Genomic DNA, 19,074 nt, shown 5'->3' on the forward strand with positions numbered 1-19,074 from the left:
TATGCAAATTCACCTCTGTGTGTGCCCAGCTGGTTTGCTCCAATCAGGATGGAGCCCTTCCCCAGGGAAGTGAACGACCAGCAAGCCTGGGACTACCTTAATCACCCAGTCCTCCTCAGCTCTATGCCAGTGCTTTCTGGAGTCCCAAACTTTTGCTCTAGCAAATAAACTTGGTTTTACTCTCCCTGCCAGCATTGGCCTCATCCAGCCACGATTCTTTAGCTGATTTACTACCCAGGCAGCTCAGCTGTCCTTGGCTTGCAGCAGAAGGGACACTGCTGCTGCTCACTCCCAGACACCATGCTGTGTTTTGGGGCTTGGAGGGTCCTCCCCACCTGCTTACCTCTCGTGGAGTTGCTCTTTGAGGTGGGTGAGAGTTGGGTCAGTTAGGTTCTGGTCAGGATTCTCCAGCTGGGATTTGCTCAGATACTTGGCTGTCTCATGTGTCCTGGCCAGACGAGGTCTTCCCTCCTCAGACTGCCCTTTTTCAGGCTCCCACCCCTCAGGATGGTCCACGGTTAGGAAGGAGCTATAGCTCTCTTCTAAGGAGCCAGCACCCTCATCATAGAAGAGGAGGCTCCGTGACTGAACTGGAAAAGAGGAGAGTGTTGGTCAACAATGAGGACAAGGTCTCTTGCAATGGGTGTGGGTCATTGTGGTGGTTTCAGCACATGTTCACCCAGCTATGGCCTTGCCCATGTGCTCTGCAGGATACCCATCCTCCTCCCAGCTTCAGGAGGCAAATGCCCCCCATGACACACAGCCTCTTCAGAAGACAATCAGTCTGCCCTGGGATTCTTCCCTCATGTTCCTTCCTTTGACACTTGTCATGTTTTGGGACAATGGTTAGTAGGGAATGACAACAGGCCCAAACATGGAGCTGTTATCAGAGTTTGTACCACTGTCAGGCAGGAAACCTGCCTTTGCCAGAGCCCCGGCATATGGGGTAGGCACTGAGGGAAGGACACTACCCCTGGGCCAGGAATGTTGAGAGGAGAGCTGGAAATGGTTTGACGAGTGAAATGGAGGAACCACGTTAGACTCACTCTTACTAGTTGTGTAAATGTCTGGTGCTGGTGTTGCTTTCACTGTCTGTGATGCTGAAGAGAACTCGGGGAGACAGGGCATCAGGGATCCCAGGATCAGAACGAAGCAGAGTGCCAGCACCTAGAGAGGAGATCAGCACAGAGTTAGTGCTGCTAGCCATGAGGAAACACTCCCCCCAAGCACACAGACACAAGGCTGTGTGAGAACATGTGGTCAGCCTGACAACTGGGTTCCTGTGGTCCCTCACAGAGGGAAAGGGCTTGCTCTGCTAATCTCTGCTGCAAATCTTAGAAGGGAAGTCAGAAGCTTCCTCATGTTGCTTTATTTGAAGTATTTCTGGTTCAATGGTGAGAACTTGCCTGTCCAGTTGATGATGGTGCAAGGCATAGCTGGGGAACAAGGTGAGAAAGAGGGAGACTCAACAGAAGGGATGAACTCTGCTTTGACCAAAGGGAACCTGGCCATTGGCTCAGTAGGAGCTGTAAGGAAACGAGCTCACTGGGAGGAATCTGTGAGCACACAGCAAGGTGGAGCCACTGTCCATGTGAGGACAGAAATGACAGCAGAGCTGCAGCCACCTAATACCTGATAGCAATGATGGAGAATCCAGGGAAAGGGTTAAATTGATGCTTGACACACACGTATTCAGGACCACGTATTCTGTACCTTCTGCTGTCAGGCAGACCAGTCAGAGCTACTGGGCAGTGGTGAAAGGAGAGAGGCAGATGAAAGATCCCTGGAAATTCCCCTCTGGAAGGTTTTGCCATGGCAGTAAAGCTTCACAGTGAGATGTCAGTGCTGATCATAAAGAACTCTATAGAGTTTAGGGAACTACCGGTATGGAGCAAGAGGGGACACATAGGAAACAATAGAGAGCCAAATGCTTATTACCTGAACAGCCATGTGCCATGGGTGGTGTGTAACTGCTGCCAGCAACGTGCTCAGACTGAGCATGTCAAAGAGGCAACGCATTTCTGTATGAACTAGCTAAATTTGAGCTGTGGGGACACCTGTGGGGACAGCCAGCAATTGCTTGACTGCTTTTCAGAACAGCCACCTATTTAGGAATAGCCATGCCTAAGTAACACACAGAAGCTGGTATATCGAGGTAATTTTGACCACCAGTGGATTCCAGATGTGGAAGATCAAATAACAGCACGAGGATACTGTGCTACGTAATGAGGGATTTTAGTTGTCCAGACTCTTCATGGCTGGTTTTAAACTAAGGAAATGAAATGTGGACAGCAGAGATGCTGTTTAAGCACATCGTAGCAGGCACACAAGGCATTTAGAACTCTTATTCCACCAAAAAACAAAGGAGGAAAAATAAACTTTGAATAGATGTTGCTTGGAATTATCCCAGCCAAACACACAGCTCCCAGAAAGGGGAGCCAGCCCTGTGAAGCCTCTTCCTCTCTTCTACATCAATATAGGCTTTGTGGGCTGGGAAAGAGCAGTACACTTAACAGCTTGCTTTAACATGGCTTTCAGCTGGGGCTTTGCAAACCAGCATTGGGTTTACTCTTGTTTTGTTTCAGGTTAACTTTGATGCTCTGATTGGGTTCCAGTTCAAACTCTGTCACACTTACTAACTCTCAGTTGTTTGACTTTGACCATCACAGCTTTTGACCATCTCACTGTTTTGACCTCTTGAAACGTGAGGGAAACTACTGCAAAACCAGTTGGAAAGGTGGAGGCAAAATGAATCAAAAAAAGACATCCTGAGAGCAGAGTTCTCACATGGTTCACTGTCAAACTGAGAGGAAGCAGCAGATGGAGGAGCAGAGAGCTCCGTTATGGCTCTGGCAAGATTCAACACTTTTAAGCTTGGCTTGGATGATGGACTGTGTCAGATCTACAGATGGGAGAGACTACAAGCAAACTGGCTTTTGGTCAGGATTCAACTTCAGAGTGATCTTGACCATGGGGAGAAGTGGTCCAAGAGAACAGCAGCGGATCTGTACAGACAAATGTCAAGACCTGCTGAGATCCTGGAGATGGCAGGACTGATGGACAGAGGAAACACATCAGTGACTACGTGGCCAGGCAGAAGAGGATCTGGGAGTTAAAATGAAGCATAAGGTAGGAAAAAGTCATTGTCATTTTGCAAACGGCAAATCTCATGCAAAGCCCATGCAGTGTGAACAGGCTTTCTGGCTGGCTCTGTACCAGCCTTCAGGTGGAACACTGTGTCCAGCTTTGGGCCCTGTGCTTCCAAAAAGATGTGGGACAATTGGAGAAAGTCTGGGAACAAGCAGGGATTCAGTCTACAAGGGAAGACTGAAGAAAGAGTGGTGATTTAGCAGAGCAGACTGAAGGGAATTGCTCAAAACCCACAGTTTTCAAATATGTAAAATACAGCTGCACAAAGGGAGGGTAAACTCACCCTCATCTTGCGTACAGTGGGCAGAAGAAGTTGTAATAGGCTTAAGCTGTTGCAGGGAAGATTGAGATGAGACAGCAAGAAAGCTTTATCTGGGAAAGATAACAAAGGACTGGAATGATTTGCTTGAGGAGGCTGAGTTCTGCTCATCACTGGAGGCTTTAAGGACTGGCTGGACAAATATCCAGCAGGAATGACACAGGGCTAAAGAGAAGGGTACTCTGCTCCAGTCCCATGCTGCAAGGCATGATGATTCTACATATCTGTTGTGATAAGGAGAGCTGTATTTGGAAATGGGAACTTGGGGGCCTATGAGAGGAACTGGCCAAAGATAGAAAAGCAAATGATGAATTCTTGAAATGCTTCGAAGCCAGGAAGCCTGAGAGAGTTGGTGTGTGGGCTGGGATGCTGTGGAACGAAGGGAGCAGCAAAGAGAGATAAGACATTGCTGGGAAGCTAAATTAGGTATTTTATCAGCCTGTAGCACAGGGGATGTCTGGAGGGCACCGCTTCTGGACTTGCTCATTCCAGGTAGTAGCAATGAAGGATTTCAGGAGCCAGGGGTGCCCTGATGAGCTGTGCATTAAGGAGCAATGAGTCACTGGGCCCAGCTGGGTCACACCCGAAAATGTGGAAAGAACTTGGGAATGAAGCGAAAGCCACAGAGCAGGCAAGGGAAAAGAGAGTCAGGCATTAAAATCGGGTCTGACATGGGGGCAGCAAAGAGTAGCAGAAGTTTCAGCAGATTTTGAAAGAAGAAAGTGCTGGAAATTACAGAGCAGGGGCTCTGGAACCAAGGAAACTGAACCAGGAGTGAAAAACAACCCCTCAGGAGACTGGGGTGCTGAGAAAGTGGGGGAAGCACCTCACCATCCACTTGTCTTTCATGCCTGTTAACAGGACAGAAGTGATTTCTAGATGTAGATAACTAGCTTTGACAAACTTGTCACAAGCAGCTACTATGACAATCATAGAATCATAGAATGGTTTGGGTTGGAAAGGACCTTAAGATCATCTAGTTCCAACCCCCCCTTGTCATGGTTGAAGGTTATATTTTTACCATGGATCAGAAACTTTTGCTCTGGCAAAAAAATAAGATAAAGAATAAGCAATTGACTGTTCTCTATGGCCACACACTGGCATGCCCCAAAACTCTACACCGAAGCCAATATTGCTTCACTGTGAGAAACGAGAGGCAAACAGGATTACCAAAACCATCAGACAACCCCAAATCATTTTGGTTAGTCAAAAAGGGCAAACAAAGAGAATTCCAGCTGGATTTAACAAAGCCTGATGAACAGACATAGCAAGAACAGATGCTATTTCTTGCTGACAAACACAAGGTAATGCCCAGGGGGAAGACTACTTGAACTGTTGGCCTGTCCTGCTGGGTTAAACATTAAGCATCACTAACTCAGCAAAAGAAAACTCTTCTCATTACCATGGAAGCTCATTGAAGATTTTTGCTGAATGGCCAATAGCTCATGAAAAGCAAACAAAGTGTGGTATTTGCCCAGGGAAGAAGGCAGTGAAAATGCAGGAGTTATTCTAGTGCTGTTGCATGAACAGCTGACATTACCAGTGTGCTTATGACTGGTGACTGACACAAAGGGAAGCAGATGTAACTGGAAACAGAGCTGGGCAAGGGGGAAGAGGGCAGAGACAGGCAATCACCAGAGCTGGCTGGGGAAGCATGGCCAGTAAGGAGGATGGAAATGAAGTTTATACCATTAGGCAGGTCCCGGTCTGTGTGGAAGCCATTTTGTAAGGTCTGGAGACTTTCCCAGCTACCAGAGCCTGCAGCTTCTGTAACTGCTGGAGCAGAGTCCTGTGATAGGAAACAACCCAAACCACAACTTGATAAGGATACAAGAATGCCACTACTCCCTTCATTTTACCCTGATTTTCCCTTCTTGTAAAAACAAGTATCTCCCCCTTGCTATATCTTGCTCAAGCTGCCTGACCAAACAGGCTTGGGAAGCAGGAAACAAAAAAGGGTGAGTGCAAGGCATAAAGTGTGCAGGAACTGCAGGAGGAATGCCTCAAGATGCTGTTACGTTGAGGTAACATCCTCCATCTCCTCATGAGATCTACCACAACCTTCCCTGCAACTACCCACCATTATGAATGAGCCGTTTGGGACTCCTGAGTGCCCCAAAGCCCAGGCAGTCACCTCCCAGAGCAATGGAGAGGCAGGTTACCAGGAAAACCAAGCTGTGGGATGGAGACTGAAGTCTGTAGTCAGGTCAGACCTTGAGCACAGACCCACCTGCTCCCTCTTCACTCAGACACACACTTTGCAGCTCAACCTGTGCCCCAAACCATATGGTGGAGAGAGAAAACAGTTGTGATCCCCTCCAGCTTCTTTGGTTTTGGCAAACCCTGCAGAGGAATATGGGCAAAGCCAGATCTTGAGTTCAGATTCATTCTCTGGCTGCCCTGGCTGGAACACTCCTAAAGTCTCTCTGCCCCATTTAACTGAACATGGGCAGAGGCACATATAAACACAAACCAGTGGTAGGTGTGTTATTAAGAGCCACCAAACCCTTCACTAGGCTGGTGGAGAAAGCTGGGATGAGGGAGACTGCAGAGCACACAATTCCCAAGGGCTGCAAGTTACTCACATGCAGACTACTGCATGTGTTCCCCTGGGAGCACTGACTGTTCTACACAAATATTTTTGAGCTTTTATAATATGCCAGGTCCTGGAGCCAGGAGATTGCAGGAGAATCCCAGCTTTGCCTCTTTCCAAATCCTCTTCTGCTCCTTGTACAAGTGGAGAGAAGCGCAGTGTCCCACTGGCAGCAGTCAAAAACCAAACCCAATTAGAAAGAACACAATGTGTATTCTAACAAAACACCCCCTAAGAATGTCCTGGCTCCATGAGCAGCAGTGGCTGCAGGGGGGGGGTAGGGGGGTGGGACTGGCTCTCCTGCTGCAGTTCTCCCCTTCAGTTTGAGCTGGGGTGATAGAAATGGGGCTGCAAGAATGAGTGTCCACCTCACCAGCCCTGCAGCTGACTGCCCTTGCTCACATGTGCTGCACCAGTAAGAGGGAGCAGAGCTGGGCCAGCTCCTGCTGCCCATTCCCAGTGCAAGGGTGGGAGTCTTCATTATTTGCTTCCAAGGAAGCTTGCTCCTTCCAGGTGAGCAGCAGCAGCAGATGGCAGGGAGATTCTCGGCTTGCTTTGCATAGGGAGGAGGCAGGGCAAAGGCCAGGGTACCACATGCACAAGGAGTTGCCCTGGATTTGGTGGCAGCAGGGATTCTCTGTGTTTATTAGGGAAGTGGGCTTCCCCTGTATTCACCAAGTCTCTTCGGCTCTTTCTCAAGAGAAACCTGAACCAGCCACATTATGCCCAGGGCCTTATATTCCTGTGAAGAGCCCAAGAGCAGAAACAATGGGTCTGAGAGGCTGGTGTGAGGGGCCTGCCTTGACGCAGCTGCCCTGGAGACAGCCAGAGGGCTGGAGGGCAATGGGGAGGGCAGCATGAGCCCAAAGGGCTGCAGGGAGAAGGAGGAAGAGAGATGAGAAATGCTCCTTCCCTCCCTCCCCTTGCTGTGGAGCAGCCTGGCTGTCCCAACACAAACATTCCAGGCTCACTAACCAAACCCAGCTGCTGTCATGGGCTCAAACCCAGCGCCTCACTGAGCAGCGCCTGTGCTGCCAGGAGCTGGGGAGCTGCCTTTCTCTGCTCATCCCCCTGCTTCCCTTCCTGCCACCCTGCCCTACCTACACATGGGGCAGCTCTGACCCCTCTTACCTGTTTGCATTTTCCAAGGTCTCCACTTTTTTCCAGAGTTCATTGTTTTCTGTGGTGTATGTCTCGACCCTGCAGGAATAAAACCCACAGCAACTTAGTTACAAAGGCCAGATAGAGAAAGGAAGTGTAGTCCTTGTCTCTCTTGGTGTGTGGAAGCTCAGTGGCCTCATCCATCACCTGCATATATGGTCCTGGAGCCAGATGTTCCTGGCCCATCTGGTTGCAGCCAGCCCCAATGGACCAGGGATGAGATTGCAGGTGGACAGTTAACGTGTGACAGTTCCCAGTTCAGGCTTTCCTGAGGGTTGGAATGCCAGTAGCTCCTGGTTACAAGCAGGTCAAGTCAGGACAGATTCAAAGTTATTATGCAGGCATTTCCATCAGTTGCAAACCCCCCTAAGGAGCATGGAAAAGGGGGTTAAATTCAAACCTGTCCCACTCAGACTGAGAACCTGCCCTGGCTGTGCGCCTTGTGTGTTAAACCGGGCAGCTCAGCGCAGATGCTGGGCCAGCTCCCACTGCAGGCACACGAGGGCAGCAGAGAACCTGCAGGCTCCATCCCACTGCTTCGGAGGGAAAGTGGTTGGGATGGGAGAAGGGGAGTGTCTCCAGGAAGGCAGGGACACAGGCTGATCCTGCGGGAGGTTTCCAGCACGGTCTGTGAACCAGGCGTTCCGTGTAAAAACTGGGCTTGCAGCGAAGGTGTCAAACTGAATGTTGAAGGGCCCAAGCGGAGGTTTTGACAAACCAGCTCTGCCAGAAAGCCGAGTTGACCAAAGACTTGTTCCATTAAAAAAAAACCAACCCACTGAATGCTGCTTTTGGTTCACATTTAAACCTGGCATTGTTTGAAAGCCATCTGTCACAGCATTGCACCAGCGGAACAAACCGCTGAGCACACACAGGCACCGCAGCCACGGCTGGGGAAGAGGCCCCAGCTCAGATGCTCTGGACCTGCCACTGGAATGAGGTCAGCCAACAGCCCAGCCCCAGCCTGAAGGAGCTGGGTGGTTCACAAGCTGGGGGTGATGTGCTCTGATGCCTGGACACACACCCCGAGGTGTTGCTTATGGAAGGACAGGAGAACTTGAAGGTGCTTTGAGGCATCTGGTTTGATTCAGCGTTTCTGCACGCTGAGAGCAGATAAATAAATAGCATCAGTGAGAAGAGTTCACTGAAGATGGGTTTGGGAGTCGGTTTTCTTCCATTTTTCTGACCTCAGGTGGTGTTAATAACAGGGAACAAGATGGTAGTTGCACTGAAACAGGAATTTGCACCTGGATTGTGGCTTGCTTTTTTGCCTGGGAATGCCCATCAGGGGCTGCTTGTACCGAGGGCACCAGAGGATTAGGCCCTTAAGAGTTATTTTCCACCCTCTGTGTCATGTAATGTCACCTGAGGCTTATGCCTACCATACATGCAGGACCTCAGGGTTGCAAGGAGAAAAACAAAGCTCATGCAAGGGAGGGAGTGTGGGGAATAACTGTAGTGCAAGGTTTTTCTTGCTATCAAATGCTTGTGTATCCACCCTTATGCAAAGAGAGGGGGAAAAGCTGTGGTCAGTGCCCTCAGAGGGCCTGCTGCGTATGGGACAGACAAAATAGAAGCAATTTCTAGTGGGGAAACATGACTCTTACCCAAAATCCCACCTTGTTGGCAGCCAAAATGGCCCTCGTTCTGCAGGGGACCAGCCAAACTAAGCACTTGGAAACACAAGGTTTCTAGAGCAATCTTTATCCTGCAATAGGATTTCTAGGAGGGAGGGGAGTAGGGGCAGGATCCCAAAGCAAACTTCTGTGCAGCCAGCCTTGCAAGGAATCGTGCTCTTTGAGCAACTCAGAGACAAAAACAGTAGAAAGGGGGGCTGTGGATGGACAGGGCTCCTTTTTCAGAGGTAAGACTGAGAAGGAGAAACTTACTTTTTCTCTAGACACTCCACATACTCTTTCTTCTTCCTGCGACTCTCCTGAGCAGAGATCTGTGAGGGGGGCAGCCATCAGAGAGGAGTCAGTATCAGAAGCCTCTAGACATTGCTTTGTGGCTTCTTCATCTTGTCTGTTCCCTGCACACACACAGCACCCTAAAGGTAAATGGGGAAGTCGCCTTCCAGTCTGCCATTCCTGCTGGTCTCCAGGCCAAAACTGGGAGGGATGGATGCTGTAGGTATGCAGCCTACAGGCCACAAGCATTTCTTGCAGCATGCTTGTCCCCCCTGCTGCTGAGAGCATCTTTAGGGTTGCTTTGAACACCTCTGACTCACATGGGTACGTGCTGTGGTCATCTGGTCAGATTCTGCCCCAGACCACTTCTGAGTCACTGGGTGACTAATTCGGGGTCTTATAATTTGTCCCAGGGGATGCTTTCTAATCACAGTCTGAAGTCTCACAGCTTTTGCCTGACTAATGAGCTTTGTGCATCACTCATCCTGCACCATGCAATGGCTCTTGTTTCCCTGCCTCCACAGCAAGGTCTGACCAGGCTGGTTTGTCTGAGGTTTGTCTGATCCACGATGCCTTAACTTGTGGGTCCCACCCCAGGCCACACTTCCCACATACAGCTGCAACACAGCATGCATGCAGAAATGCCCCATGGCACTGTTTCTGTGGGTTGGGAGGCTTGTTCCAATGTACCAAAGGCAGGATCCCACCTTTTCTGAGCTGCACTGCAGCTGAGGATGCTCTGGGATCATGAGATTACATTTTTTGCAGTCACCTTGTTCTTGATTTTCCTCCTGACCCTCTTCAGTGCTTTCTCCTCTGCTTTGGTGAGGGGCAGCTTGGTAGGAATGGGGTAGCCCTCAGCAATCAAGGTGCGTTTCTCCTCTTCAGTCAAGAGCAGTGGGCCAGAGGTCCCTTGTAACTTCTGAAACACACAAGAGAGCAAGCAGCCATCAGCATCAGCAAGGAATTCTATCCCAGGGATCCTCCTTTCAAGGAGCAGCTAGGGGCTAAGTACGAATAGGTGCAGGGCAGTGCTCTTTCCTACTCTCAACCTGATCCTGGGGGCACAGCTCAGCAGTTGCCTTCCTCTTTTACTTGGGAGGGCATCTGCTCCTTCATGGTAAGGCTGGCTACACACTTGCACTGCAGGACCCTGCCAAAGAACTTTTGGGTGATGGTTGAAACACAACCTGGTTATGGGAATTCTCAGTTATTCCTTTCATTTCAATAACCGCCTCAGAAAGTCCTTCAGTGCTTAGGCTGCTTCCCAAAGTATGGAGTGAAAGACAGCACTTGCTAAAGCTGCTGGTAGGCATTGTGCAAGACTTAGTGCACCTCTGCTCACTCCTGTGAGCACCATCCTGTTCCCTCCCTGTGCTAAGACATTGCCTTGCCAGAGCATTTGAGCTCAGAGACCTGAACAAGAGCGGGATCCCCAACATGAGCCCTGGGAAGCCTCCAGCCCCCTCTGAGCACCAAAGAGCCCTGTGTCCCAGTGACATCCTCCTGCCTCCTTACGTGTGGTGCTGTGAGGAGAGGTGAGGAGGAGATGGCAGTAGAAGAGCGAGCAGCAGGTCGGGCTGGGCTGGAGGGAGGCAGGGAGCGAGGGCTCTGAGATCCATCGCTGTCACTGCCATGGCTGCTGGGTGGAGTTGGAGGCATCTGCACCAGGTCATCTACTGGGAAATAAAAGGAGATCAAGTCAATGACTCTCATGTCAGGCACAGGGACCTGAGCCGCGACAGGAAAAGGCATTGCCCTAACAGAGGACTGAAAAGAGGGTGATAAGTCTCTCACAAGACGAGGTGGGTCTGAGAGCAAGGCTGGACTGAGCACTGCCCAAGACAGAGGTGAGGCTGACCTCAGATGTGCTAAACTGGAACTGCAGGAATCAGAGAGCTGGCAGGGGCTTTGCCAACACACCGAAGGTATTTACAAAGCAATGAGGTACTCCGGTGTCAATTAAAAGGGAATACAAAGCCTGTGATATTTTGCTCCATAGCCTGTTCACAAGCACAGGAAGCTCTGTAAGGGAAGAGCTCTTCCAAAAGCACTGCAGGGCTCACACACTTGCCAGCACACTTGCTCCAGAGGGGCTCTGGTCACTCAATCGGTTTCCAAGCACTTGAAAACTGTCCCCACTTTGTACTGGAGAGCCCTGGGGGCCTTCATGGAGGTGGGAATATGCCTAAGGAATGTCTCTCTGCAGCAGTGGGAGTTCCTATAGTGCTTTCAGTTGTGCATCGGCAGATTTTCAGATGCTTGGGTTTCTTTCAAATTAAACTGGATCCTGAATTTCCTGACTTTCAGATGGTTGATTTTGGATAACACTACAGTCTCTCTGAGGATTTTAAAGGCTCTCTTACATATTTCCAACTCTGAAGTAGCCTGGTTTGCCTGGGAGTCCCTATATGAACAATTCTGTGCGTGGCTGCTGGTCCAAACACTGAGCTTAGTTGGAACAGTGCAGCACTCACCCCTCTATTGGGCTGTGCCCCAGTGTTACCTTGCATGGCTCTGCTCTCAGGTGTTGTCTTTCCTCCCTGCATAGTAATGATCTATATCTAAGTAATATAGAAGGAGGTAAGTTGACCAGCAAATTCTATCTTCTTACCTGTAGGTACATTTATAAACTGGTTCACCTCTTTGGGTTCAGCTTTGATCACAGGTGCTGGAGTCATTTCTATGGGAGTCTGTGGAAGAGAAGCAGAAAGAGCTCTTGGGTGCTGCCACCTCTCCTGCTCAGAGGGCTCCCATAGCCGCTGCTCCCTTGCTCCCTGTCCCACCCCATCTCACAGCTCTGCCCCAAAGCAGCCTCTCACCACACATAACAGAAACCAAGAGTCCAAACATAAGCCCCCCTGGCCTGTGTTGCTGGGCACACAGAATGCAAACACATGTTTGCAGAGGAAGAGGCAGTGGCAGATGGATATGCTGCCAAGCGGTGCACTGAGTACCTCCAAAAGTGAGATGACTTTTGTCCTTGGCAATTTGCTAGACCCAGACAGTGGAATTTGAACCAACCTATACATTACCCTCTTTGATCTGCCTTCGTTAGAAATGGGAGGATAGAGGCTGTACAGAAACAGCAACAGAACCACCCCCGTCCTGCTTACATGATTTTCACCAGGGCTGCTGGGCAGCTGGTTCCAATCGCAGGGGACTGAGCGTTAAATAAAGAGTAGATTTATTCCCATCTGGGCTGTGCTGCCCCTCAGCTCACCAGCCCCCAGCCCACCAGAGTCTGGGGGAGCTTTTACACTAAACAGACACACTGCAAACTCCTCCAGACTGTAAACACAGCTGAGAGAGCACCATAGGGTGGCTGCTGAGCACACACAGCAGAGCTCCGAGGGCACAGCAAGTTCAAGCTGTGTAAATAACGGAGGAAGTTTGTGCACAGTTTTGGCTGGAAGTACCCATTTGTTTTGGATGGTTGTTTAAATGGGAAGATGCTCAGCATGAGTGAAAAAAAGGAAGTGAACCCCAGAGATGCTCTACTGTTATCTACTGAGCTGCTACACGATAGCCAAGGTCTGTGTGAGATGAGTCAGACTTTCCCATCCAACACGGCTGGACTCAAGACATGAGCCCCCAACTTACACCATCACCAGTGGCATAAATGAGCCTTCTCCAGACAAACAGACATCTTAAGAACTTAGATATCACCAAAAGACTTGGCCCCTTTTTTGTTAGAAGTTATAATTCCTGCTGCTCCATAGGAAAAAGCAAAGCAGGACCTGGAGTGAGACCTCCACTTCCAGTGAGCGACTGAGAAAGTGAGAGGTCATAAGATAAGCCCAAGGCCATGAAAAAGGCAGTGGCAGAGCAGGGGTCTATGCTGAAGAACAGTGGGGTCAGTGGCATCACATTTAATTGACATTGATCTCTGAAAGATTAAAATAAGCCAAGAGTGGCTACAGAAATACTGGCAGATTGGAGGGGACAGGCCTCCAGCACATGCAAGCTTCAAAGCCTTTGGCTTTTGTGCCAAGGAAACATGCTTGCATTTAACCAAGATTGTAAAGCATTCTGTGCTGGAGAAAACCTTCCTTCCACCATTTGCTCTGGAAGAATAAGCTGTCTTGTAGCTTCAGTGCAGGAATCAAGAACACAATTCTACCTAGCATCAGGAGTGCTGCTCCTCTGACTGCCATTTCAAGAGGAGAAGGACAAATAATGCAGTATCTGGGCTTTGCATCACCTTCTCCTCTGCGTCAGCAGCTAAATCTCCTAGCAGGACACATGGCAGGGCCTGCATCACCAGGGGTGCGCTGTGTGAGAGCCCAGCTTCCCAATGGATCTTAGATGGGCTCACCTCCTCGGGGACTGGCAGTCTCTGCAGAGGGTTGAGGTTCAGCACTGGTATGGAGCTGGCAGCTAGCTGGGACTCAGGCAGGTCTAGAGCCAGGTTCTGTTCCTGTTTCACCATGATGGAGCAGAGCTTGGGCCCCAGCGACCACACTCCATTCTCCAGCTCTGAAACATGCACAACATGAGAGTCAAACTCCAGCAAGAACAAGACAAGAGAAATAAAAAGCCATGCAGACAGCTTCCCCCTGTCTGGTGAGGCTGCCTTTCCAAGTTTAGCACTGTCACCACACAAGCATGTGCAGGCCCACAACACAGAGTACAAAAGGGAATGAATCCCCAGCGTGCAGGGAGCAGACAGGACAGAGCTAGAGGGGCTGTGGCTCTGCTCTGACTGTGCAGCCCAAGTGCTGGAGGAGAGCTGCGGGGTTTCTTCCCTGAGTGATGTCTCAGTCTCGTCCTCTGCAGCTTATTTCTATTTAGAGCTTAGTGAGAGGAGGATGCTGGGCTGTTGCTCCTTAGGCAGCATGGCCAGCATCACAGACCTGCCAGGTTACCAAGAATAGCACCACCTCCGTGCTAGAAAGCTGGTGAGAGGGCAAGCATGATGGCAGTGAAAGGCTGACAGTGCTGCCTTGGTCTCCTGCTGATGTTGTGCCAGGTACCAGAGCTTTGTTGCATGATGGGAGAGGAGGAAGGTTCATTTCTGTGGAAGTCCAATGTAGCATCTGCTTGTGAGGCTGCTCCCCTTAGTCTTACCTCCTTCACCCTGCACTGCTCAGGGGCCTGCTGCCTATAGCTGTGCCCATCAGCTCCCCTGCCATTGCTGGCAGGGACAGAAGCAGCAGTGAGGGAAAGGGAGTGTCTGAAGAGACCTGTCTGAAGAGACCTCCCCTTACCCCCTGCCTACTCTGTCCTGTGCACCTCTGTGGTGTGAGCCTGGCTTGCCACTGGAATCAGAGATCCCAGTGCTGGGAGCTGGGATTCAGGCAGTGGTGGATAAGCTGCACCTCAGATGGGAACAAAAACCTGCTAGGCAGGAGAGCTGCCTGGGTTCTGCTCTGTAGTTTTGGTCCCTTCATTGCTCTTCAAAGACTTCAGCCCGCCAAAAAGTTACTCCTCTGCTGGCCTGGAGCCTGCATCCTCCTCCCTAATCCTCATCCATTCTCTTCCCCTTTTTATCTGACAACCAGAAACTCATTTAGCTTGACACAGGACAGACTTAAGTGTGTCACCAGATAGTGCCCTAGTTGGCTGAACATGAGGCTACAGTCAGGCTTAATCCCTGACTCCTCTGCACTACTCCCTGCATGCAGCACTCAGGGATGCTGCCCAGCTGCCTGCTGCTCAAAGCAGCTCTGCAGTGCAGGTCTCAGTTTAAAGATGTCCTGGCAAGAGGAGAGGGTGAGAAAGGTCCTTCTCAGCTCCAGAAAAGCCTGCACAAAGGAGTACAAGCAAGTAGCTGTTCATGAGGGAGCTGCCATCTGAACTAAAAGGTAGCTTAACATCATCTTTCCCCAACTCAGTCTCTGTTGCCATCAAGAGAGGACAGGACAGAATTCTGCCTCTGGCTTTTGGAAACAGTGGTGTTAAAGCTTAGGCAAGAATTGTATAAGTTCATACAATGCTGCTCTTGCCAGTGGAATATGTTGTCTTCCTGTCTTTGGTCTAGCAGCTCTAGCCTCATTCCTTCCAGCTCGCTGTGTGACTGGACATCTTAAAGCACAGACACGAGTTCCTGCAGCTGCTCCATGTGGCAGAGAGCACAGTTACCCCTGGTATGCAGACAAGCCTTTTCTGATGGAAGGGGGCAAGGTGTTACACAGCCACAAGCGTTTGCAGCCACAAAATGTGGACTGACATCTTCTGCCTGGTCACAGCCTGTCACAGAGATAAGGGACATTCAGAGGTCTTCCCATTTATCCCACTGGTCTAGGCAAGTTCAGCTATACCCGTGTCAGTCCTGACAGATGGTTGATCTGACAGATGACTTGATCTCATCCCTCTGAAAAGTGATGAAGAAACCACAGCTTCCCCCATTAAATCTCCTCTACAGTTTCACTATGCCCACTACAGGAATGTTTTGCCTCCTGGCTAATCTGAAGTTGCCTTACTTCGAGTTTAAGCCTCATCTTCCTCATCCTCCCTTTCTGTTGCAAAGCTCTGTATTTCCCTTCTTCTCAGAGGCTTGGGGCATCCTCTGCCTGGGAGGGCTGCTGCTGGAGCAAGTTGCTAGGCAAGGGAGAGCAGACCACCAAGGGCTCTCCCTGTGCAGACTGGACTCGGCAAGAGAGCAGTCCCCAGTGCTGGGAGTCCAGACAGTCCAAGGAGCAGACACCCAAATACATACGCACTGTCCTCCCATTTCCTGTCTACATTCTGACCCTGCTCTCTTTCCCACCCTCGGAGATTTATCTGGGGAGTGATTGGGTTACAGAATCAGAAACACATCAGAGGGTCAATGAGGGACTGAGGAGAAGGCATTTTGTGTGGACACATCTATATTCTGCTGCCTGAGAGGATGTTTCAGAGGTATGGCCAGTCTGTAACCGCTGCAGGTTTCACTCTGTGTTGGTGGGTGAAGCATGCCAGGAAGCTCATCCTCTGCTCTATACACTCTGGACATAATGGGAAGAAGTAATGGCTGAGAGACATCCATAGCTGCCCTGGGTTGAGGAGCTGAGGCAAAGAGCAGTGAGGAAGCAGGACCTGTACAGGGGTGCAAGCACCAGCCTGAGGCTGGTCCAGCACCCACAATCCTGGCTCCCTCTGCTCCTGGCATCGAATCCCACCCTGCAGAACTTAGGGCTGGTACTGAGAACCAAAGCAGCCAGTCTGCATGTGTAAACCATCTGGAGAGCAGACTCTACTGATAAGCAGGGTCACAATACACCCAGTGCCCTGCCCTACCTGACCTGTGTTAGTGGGAACCATGTGGGAAGGGGCAGGATTTGGAAGTGTTTTGGAGTTCTGCAAAAAAGCTGGGAGAAAGCTGATAAATAGCAAGTCTCAGCCAGCTCCAAGCCTAGACAGAGCCCAAGCATTCCTGAGGAGCTCTGCAGACCAAGCAGAGCTTGCTTAATGTCAAAGAAAAGCCATTTCTGAGTAATTAATTTGAAATGGATGTCTAAAAGGACGGAGACTGGATGGAGCTGTGCCAAAAGGACTGCACAGTGTTGCAAATACTGGACCTGACTCAGGGCTACACTAGAATATGACTCACATCCAAATATGAGCCAAGACAGCCCTGGAAAGATGGGTTGAATTATCCCACTGCAGGACTGGGATAGGGGCATAGATACCCCTATATACCTGCCGCATTAATACTAGGCCTTACTCCCTGTATAGAGCTGATCTGCACTCTCTGAGAGCAAGTGCCAGGTCCATCTTAAGCTCTCCTGGGATATGTACTGTACACCTTGTGATGGCCTCTGCCCAAGGATCAGGGTCACACTCCATTCAGGAGAGTCATGGTCTTGCTTTGGAGACACTGGAGCTGATGCTGAAGCATGTCCAGACACAGAGGAGAGGAGCAGAAGTGTTGACAAGTGTCTCAGAGAGCGTCCCAGAGGTAGCTTCATGTGGGCAGACTTCATTTCACTGCCTTCTACAAACTCATGCTTTTTGCTTCTCCCATTACCAAGCCTCATCTCCTCCTATTCATTTGCAGGGGCAAAATAAGGATGTGTTTATTTGCTCATGCTGGTTTGTTTTCTGTTAGTCGCCCAGCTGCCTGTTTGGGCTGAGTGCCCTCCAAGATCATACTGGGGCTAAACCTAAGGAAAAAGGAATGCAAATGGAAAGCTTTTTTGATACTAAGGCAGAGCTTGCTTGGCCTGTCACGAGCCTCTCTCCCAGCACCTCTCTGAGTGGCCCCTAACTGATGGCTGCACCTTTGCAGGGACCACAAAGGCAATGGATCAGCTGCTCTCCTTCTGCCTTGGCATTTGTACCAGAGAGCCGGGCTCATTCCCGGCCATGAGAGGGAAACCTCTGTCCCAGGTCTCACTCTCGCTCAAAGGAATGGCTTTCTTCTGTGTATACTGAGCCTGTGCCACTGCTTTTTCAGGCAGCCTGGTGCCCATCAGCTGTTGGGACACCCACACAGTCCCACAAATTACAGGACTCTCTGCAAGGACGGCTCTAAAAATATCCAACCATCATAAATTATCCTGAAACGAATTGTTTTAAAAATAGGTTTTGAAATGACTGTTCCTCTTTGTCTCCTGCTAAAAGATCTGCTGGTAAAGAAGCCACTTAGCTTTCCACATGTACCAGCACTGGTTGCAGCCAGAAACTCATGCTTCCTATATTCAAGCCAAACCCCTGCTGTCTGATGCCAAAACAGACCTGGATCTAGGGCACCCACACCCAGGTTTGCAGGGTCCCTAAGAGACATTGCCTAGTGCTTGCCAGAAGCTGGCAGCACACCCAACCACAGCCGATTATCATTGCCCAGCAAAGGAGCAGTGTGGCTGTGAGAGCACAAACTGAAGGAAAAAACGTGGGCTGTACTTGACAACAGTGGATCAAGCCCAAGGAATTGCCAGTTTGTCCTTATACATGGAAGCAGACAGAGCCTGTGCAAAGAGATGTGCCTGAAGCTGTGCAGTGTGCATGTCTCACACTCACCGTTAGCGTTCTCTTCAGTCTTGACAGGCACGAGGGGGCTCTGGGGAGCAGAGTCTCCACTGAGGGAGTAGCTGTGCTCTGCCTGGATGCCTGGAGTGGGTGGATCCAGGTCCATGTCCAGCAGCGGGTTCTTCTCAGCCAGTACTGGGTCATCGAAGAAACTGCTGAAGAGGTCATTGGAGAAATCCTCCATGTTGTCAGAGAAGTGATCCAGGTTCTCTGAGAAATGCTGAGGGAAGACAAAGGGAGAGAGTGCATTTGTGTCACCTCCAAGAGGGATCTGAGAGCCTTCCTCTGTACCGAGAGCCAAACCTCAGCAACAGCCCTTTTTGGATGGGAAAAAGCAGTTCCTATCCCTTGCCTGCATCAGTTTGATAAAACCACCCTGAACGAATATAGAAAGGGCTGTGGTGCTGTATGTCTGCTCTGCCTGTTTATCTATGCCACAAAAACTCACGCAACTCTTCTGTATTCTCGCATCTCCCCCTTCCTCTGTGGTACCTATCTTTGGCTTCCTAGCATCACTTCACTGTGACAACGAGCCGAACAGAGCACAAGGCAAGAAATCCCTGTGATGAGAAAATGCAAGTGTGGCAGGAAATCACCATCTTCAGCACCTGCCCTTGGTGACAGCCACTTTCTCATGCTCTCTGCCAGCAGCAATAGGCACTCTGATGCCCCAGAGAACATTAACCCAGCTGCTGATTTCTATCAGAGGGGGAAAAAATAAGGATCAGTTGGATCGACATAACAGGAAGACCCCCTGTTGTATTTCATTTCCTCTGAGATTTCACAGCCCCTCTGTGGACCATATGAGGCTGTCCTCCAGCCAGATAATGCCTGTGAAATTCAGCTCCCCAATGAAGTTTAAACACTACAGATGGGCTGTTAACAACAAACAATCATGCCACTAATCATTCCAGTAACAGTCAGTAAATCTGGCAAGTGCTGCTGCAGAGCTGGGCTCCTGATGCTACAGGGAACCTGTTTCCTTTGAG

At 50.1% G+C, this 19,074-nt stretch overlaps 1 protein-coding gene across 2 annotated transcripts in view; it reads right to left on the reverse strand.

Moving 5' to 3' along the window:
* Window positions 1-318: 318 nt before the first annotated feature.
* CREB3L1 (cAMP responsive element binding protein 3 like 1) overlaps window positions 319-19,074 on the reverse strand; it is a 42,453-nt gene continuing 23,697 nt past the window's right edge. The window contains exons 2-11 of one of the 2 annotated variants that reach the window (XM_030483481.1): window positions 18,077-18,305; window positions 13,452-13,612; window positions 11,748-11,826; window positions 10,652-10,812; window positions 9,906-10,055; window positions 9,113-9,171; window positions 7,194-7,262; window positions 5,159-5,258; window positions 1,047-1,167; window positions 319-590 (exon numbers count right to left, since the gene is read on the reverse strand). In XM_030483481.1, coding sequence (XP_030339341.1) covers window positions 340-590; window positions 1,047-1,167; window positions 5,159-5,258; window positions 7,194-7,262; window positions 9,113-9,171; window positions 9,906-10,055; window positions 10,652-10,812; window positions 11,748-11,826; window positions 13,452-13,612; window positions 18,077-18,305 — 1,380 coding nt within the window. In that variant the 3' untranslated portion in view covers window positions 319-339. The remainder of the gene's footprint in view (window positions 591-1,046; window positions 1,168-5,158; window positions 5,259-7,193; window positions 7,263-9,112; window positions 9,172-9,905; window positions 10,056-10,651; window positions 10,813-11,747; window positions 11,827-13,451; window positions 13,613-18,076; window positions 18,306-19,074) is intronic. The other variant, XM_030483482.1, reaches the window with a different exon arrangement.

The sequence above is a fragment of the Strigops habroptila genome, chromosome 4, assembly GCF_004027225.2.
Source record: "Strigops habroptila isolate Jane chromosome 4, bStrHab1.2.pri, whole genome shotgun sequence".
Classification (NCBI taxonomy): Eukaryota; Metazoa; Chordata; class Aves; order Psittaciformes; family Psittacidae; genus Strigops; species Strigops habroptila.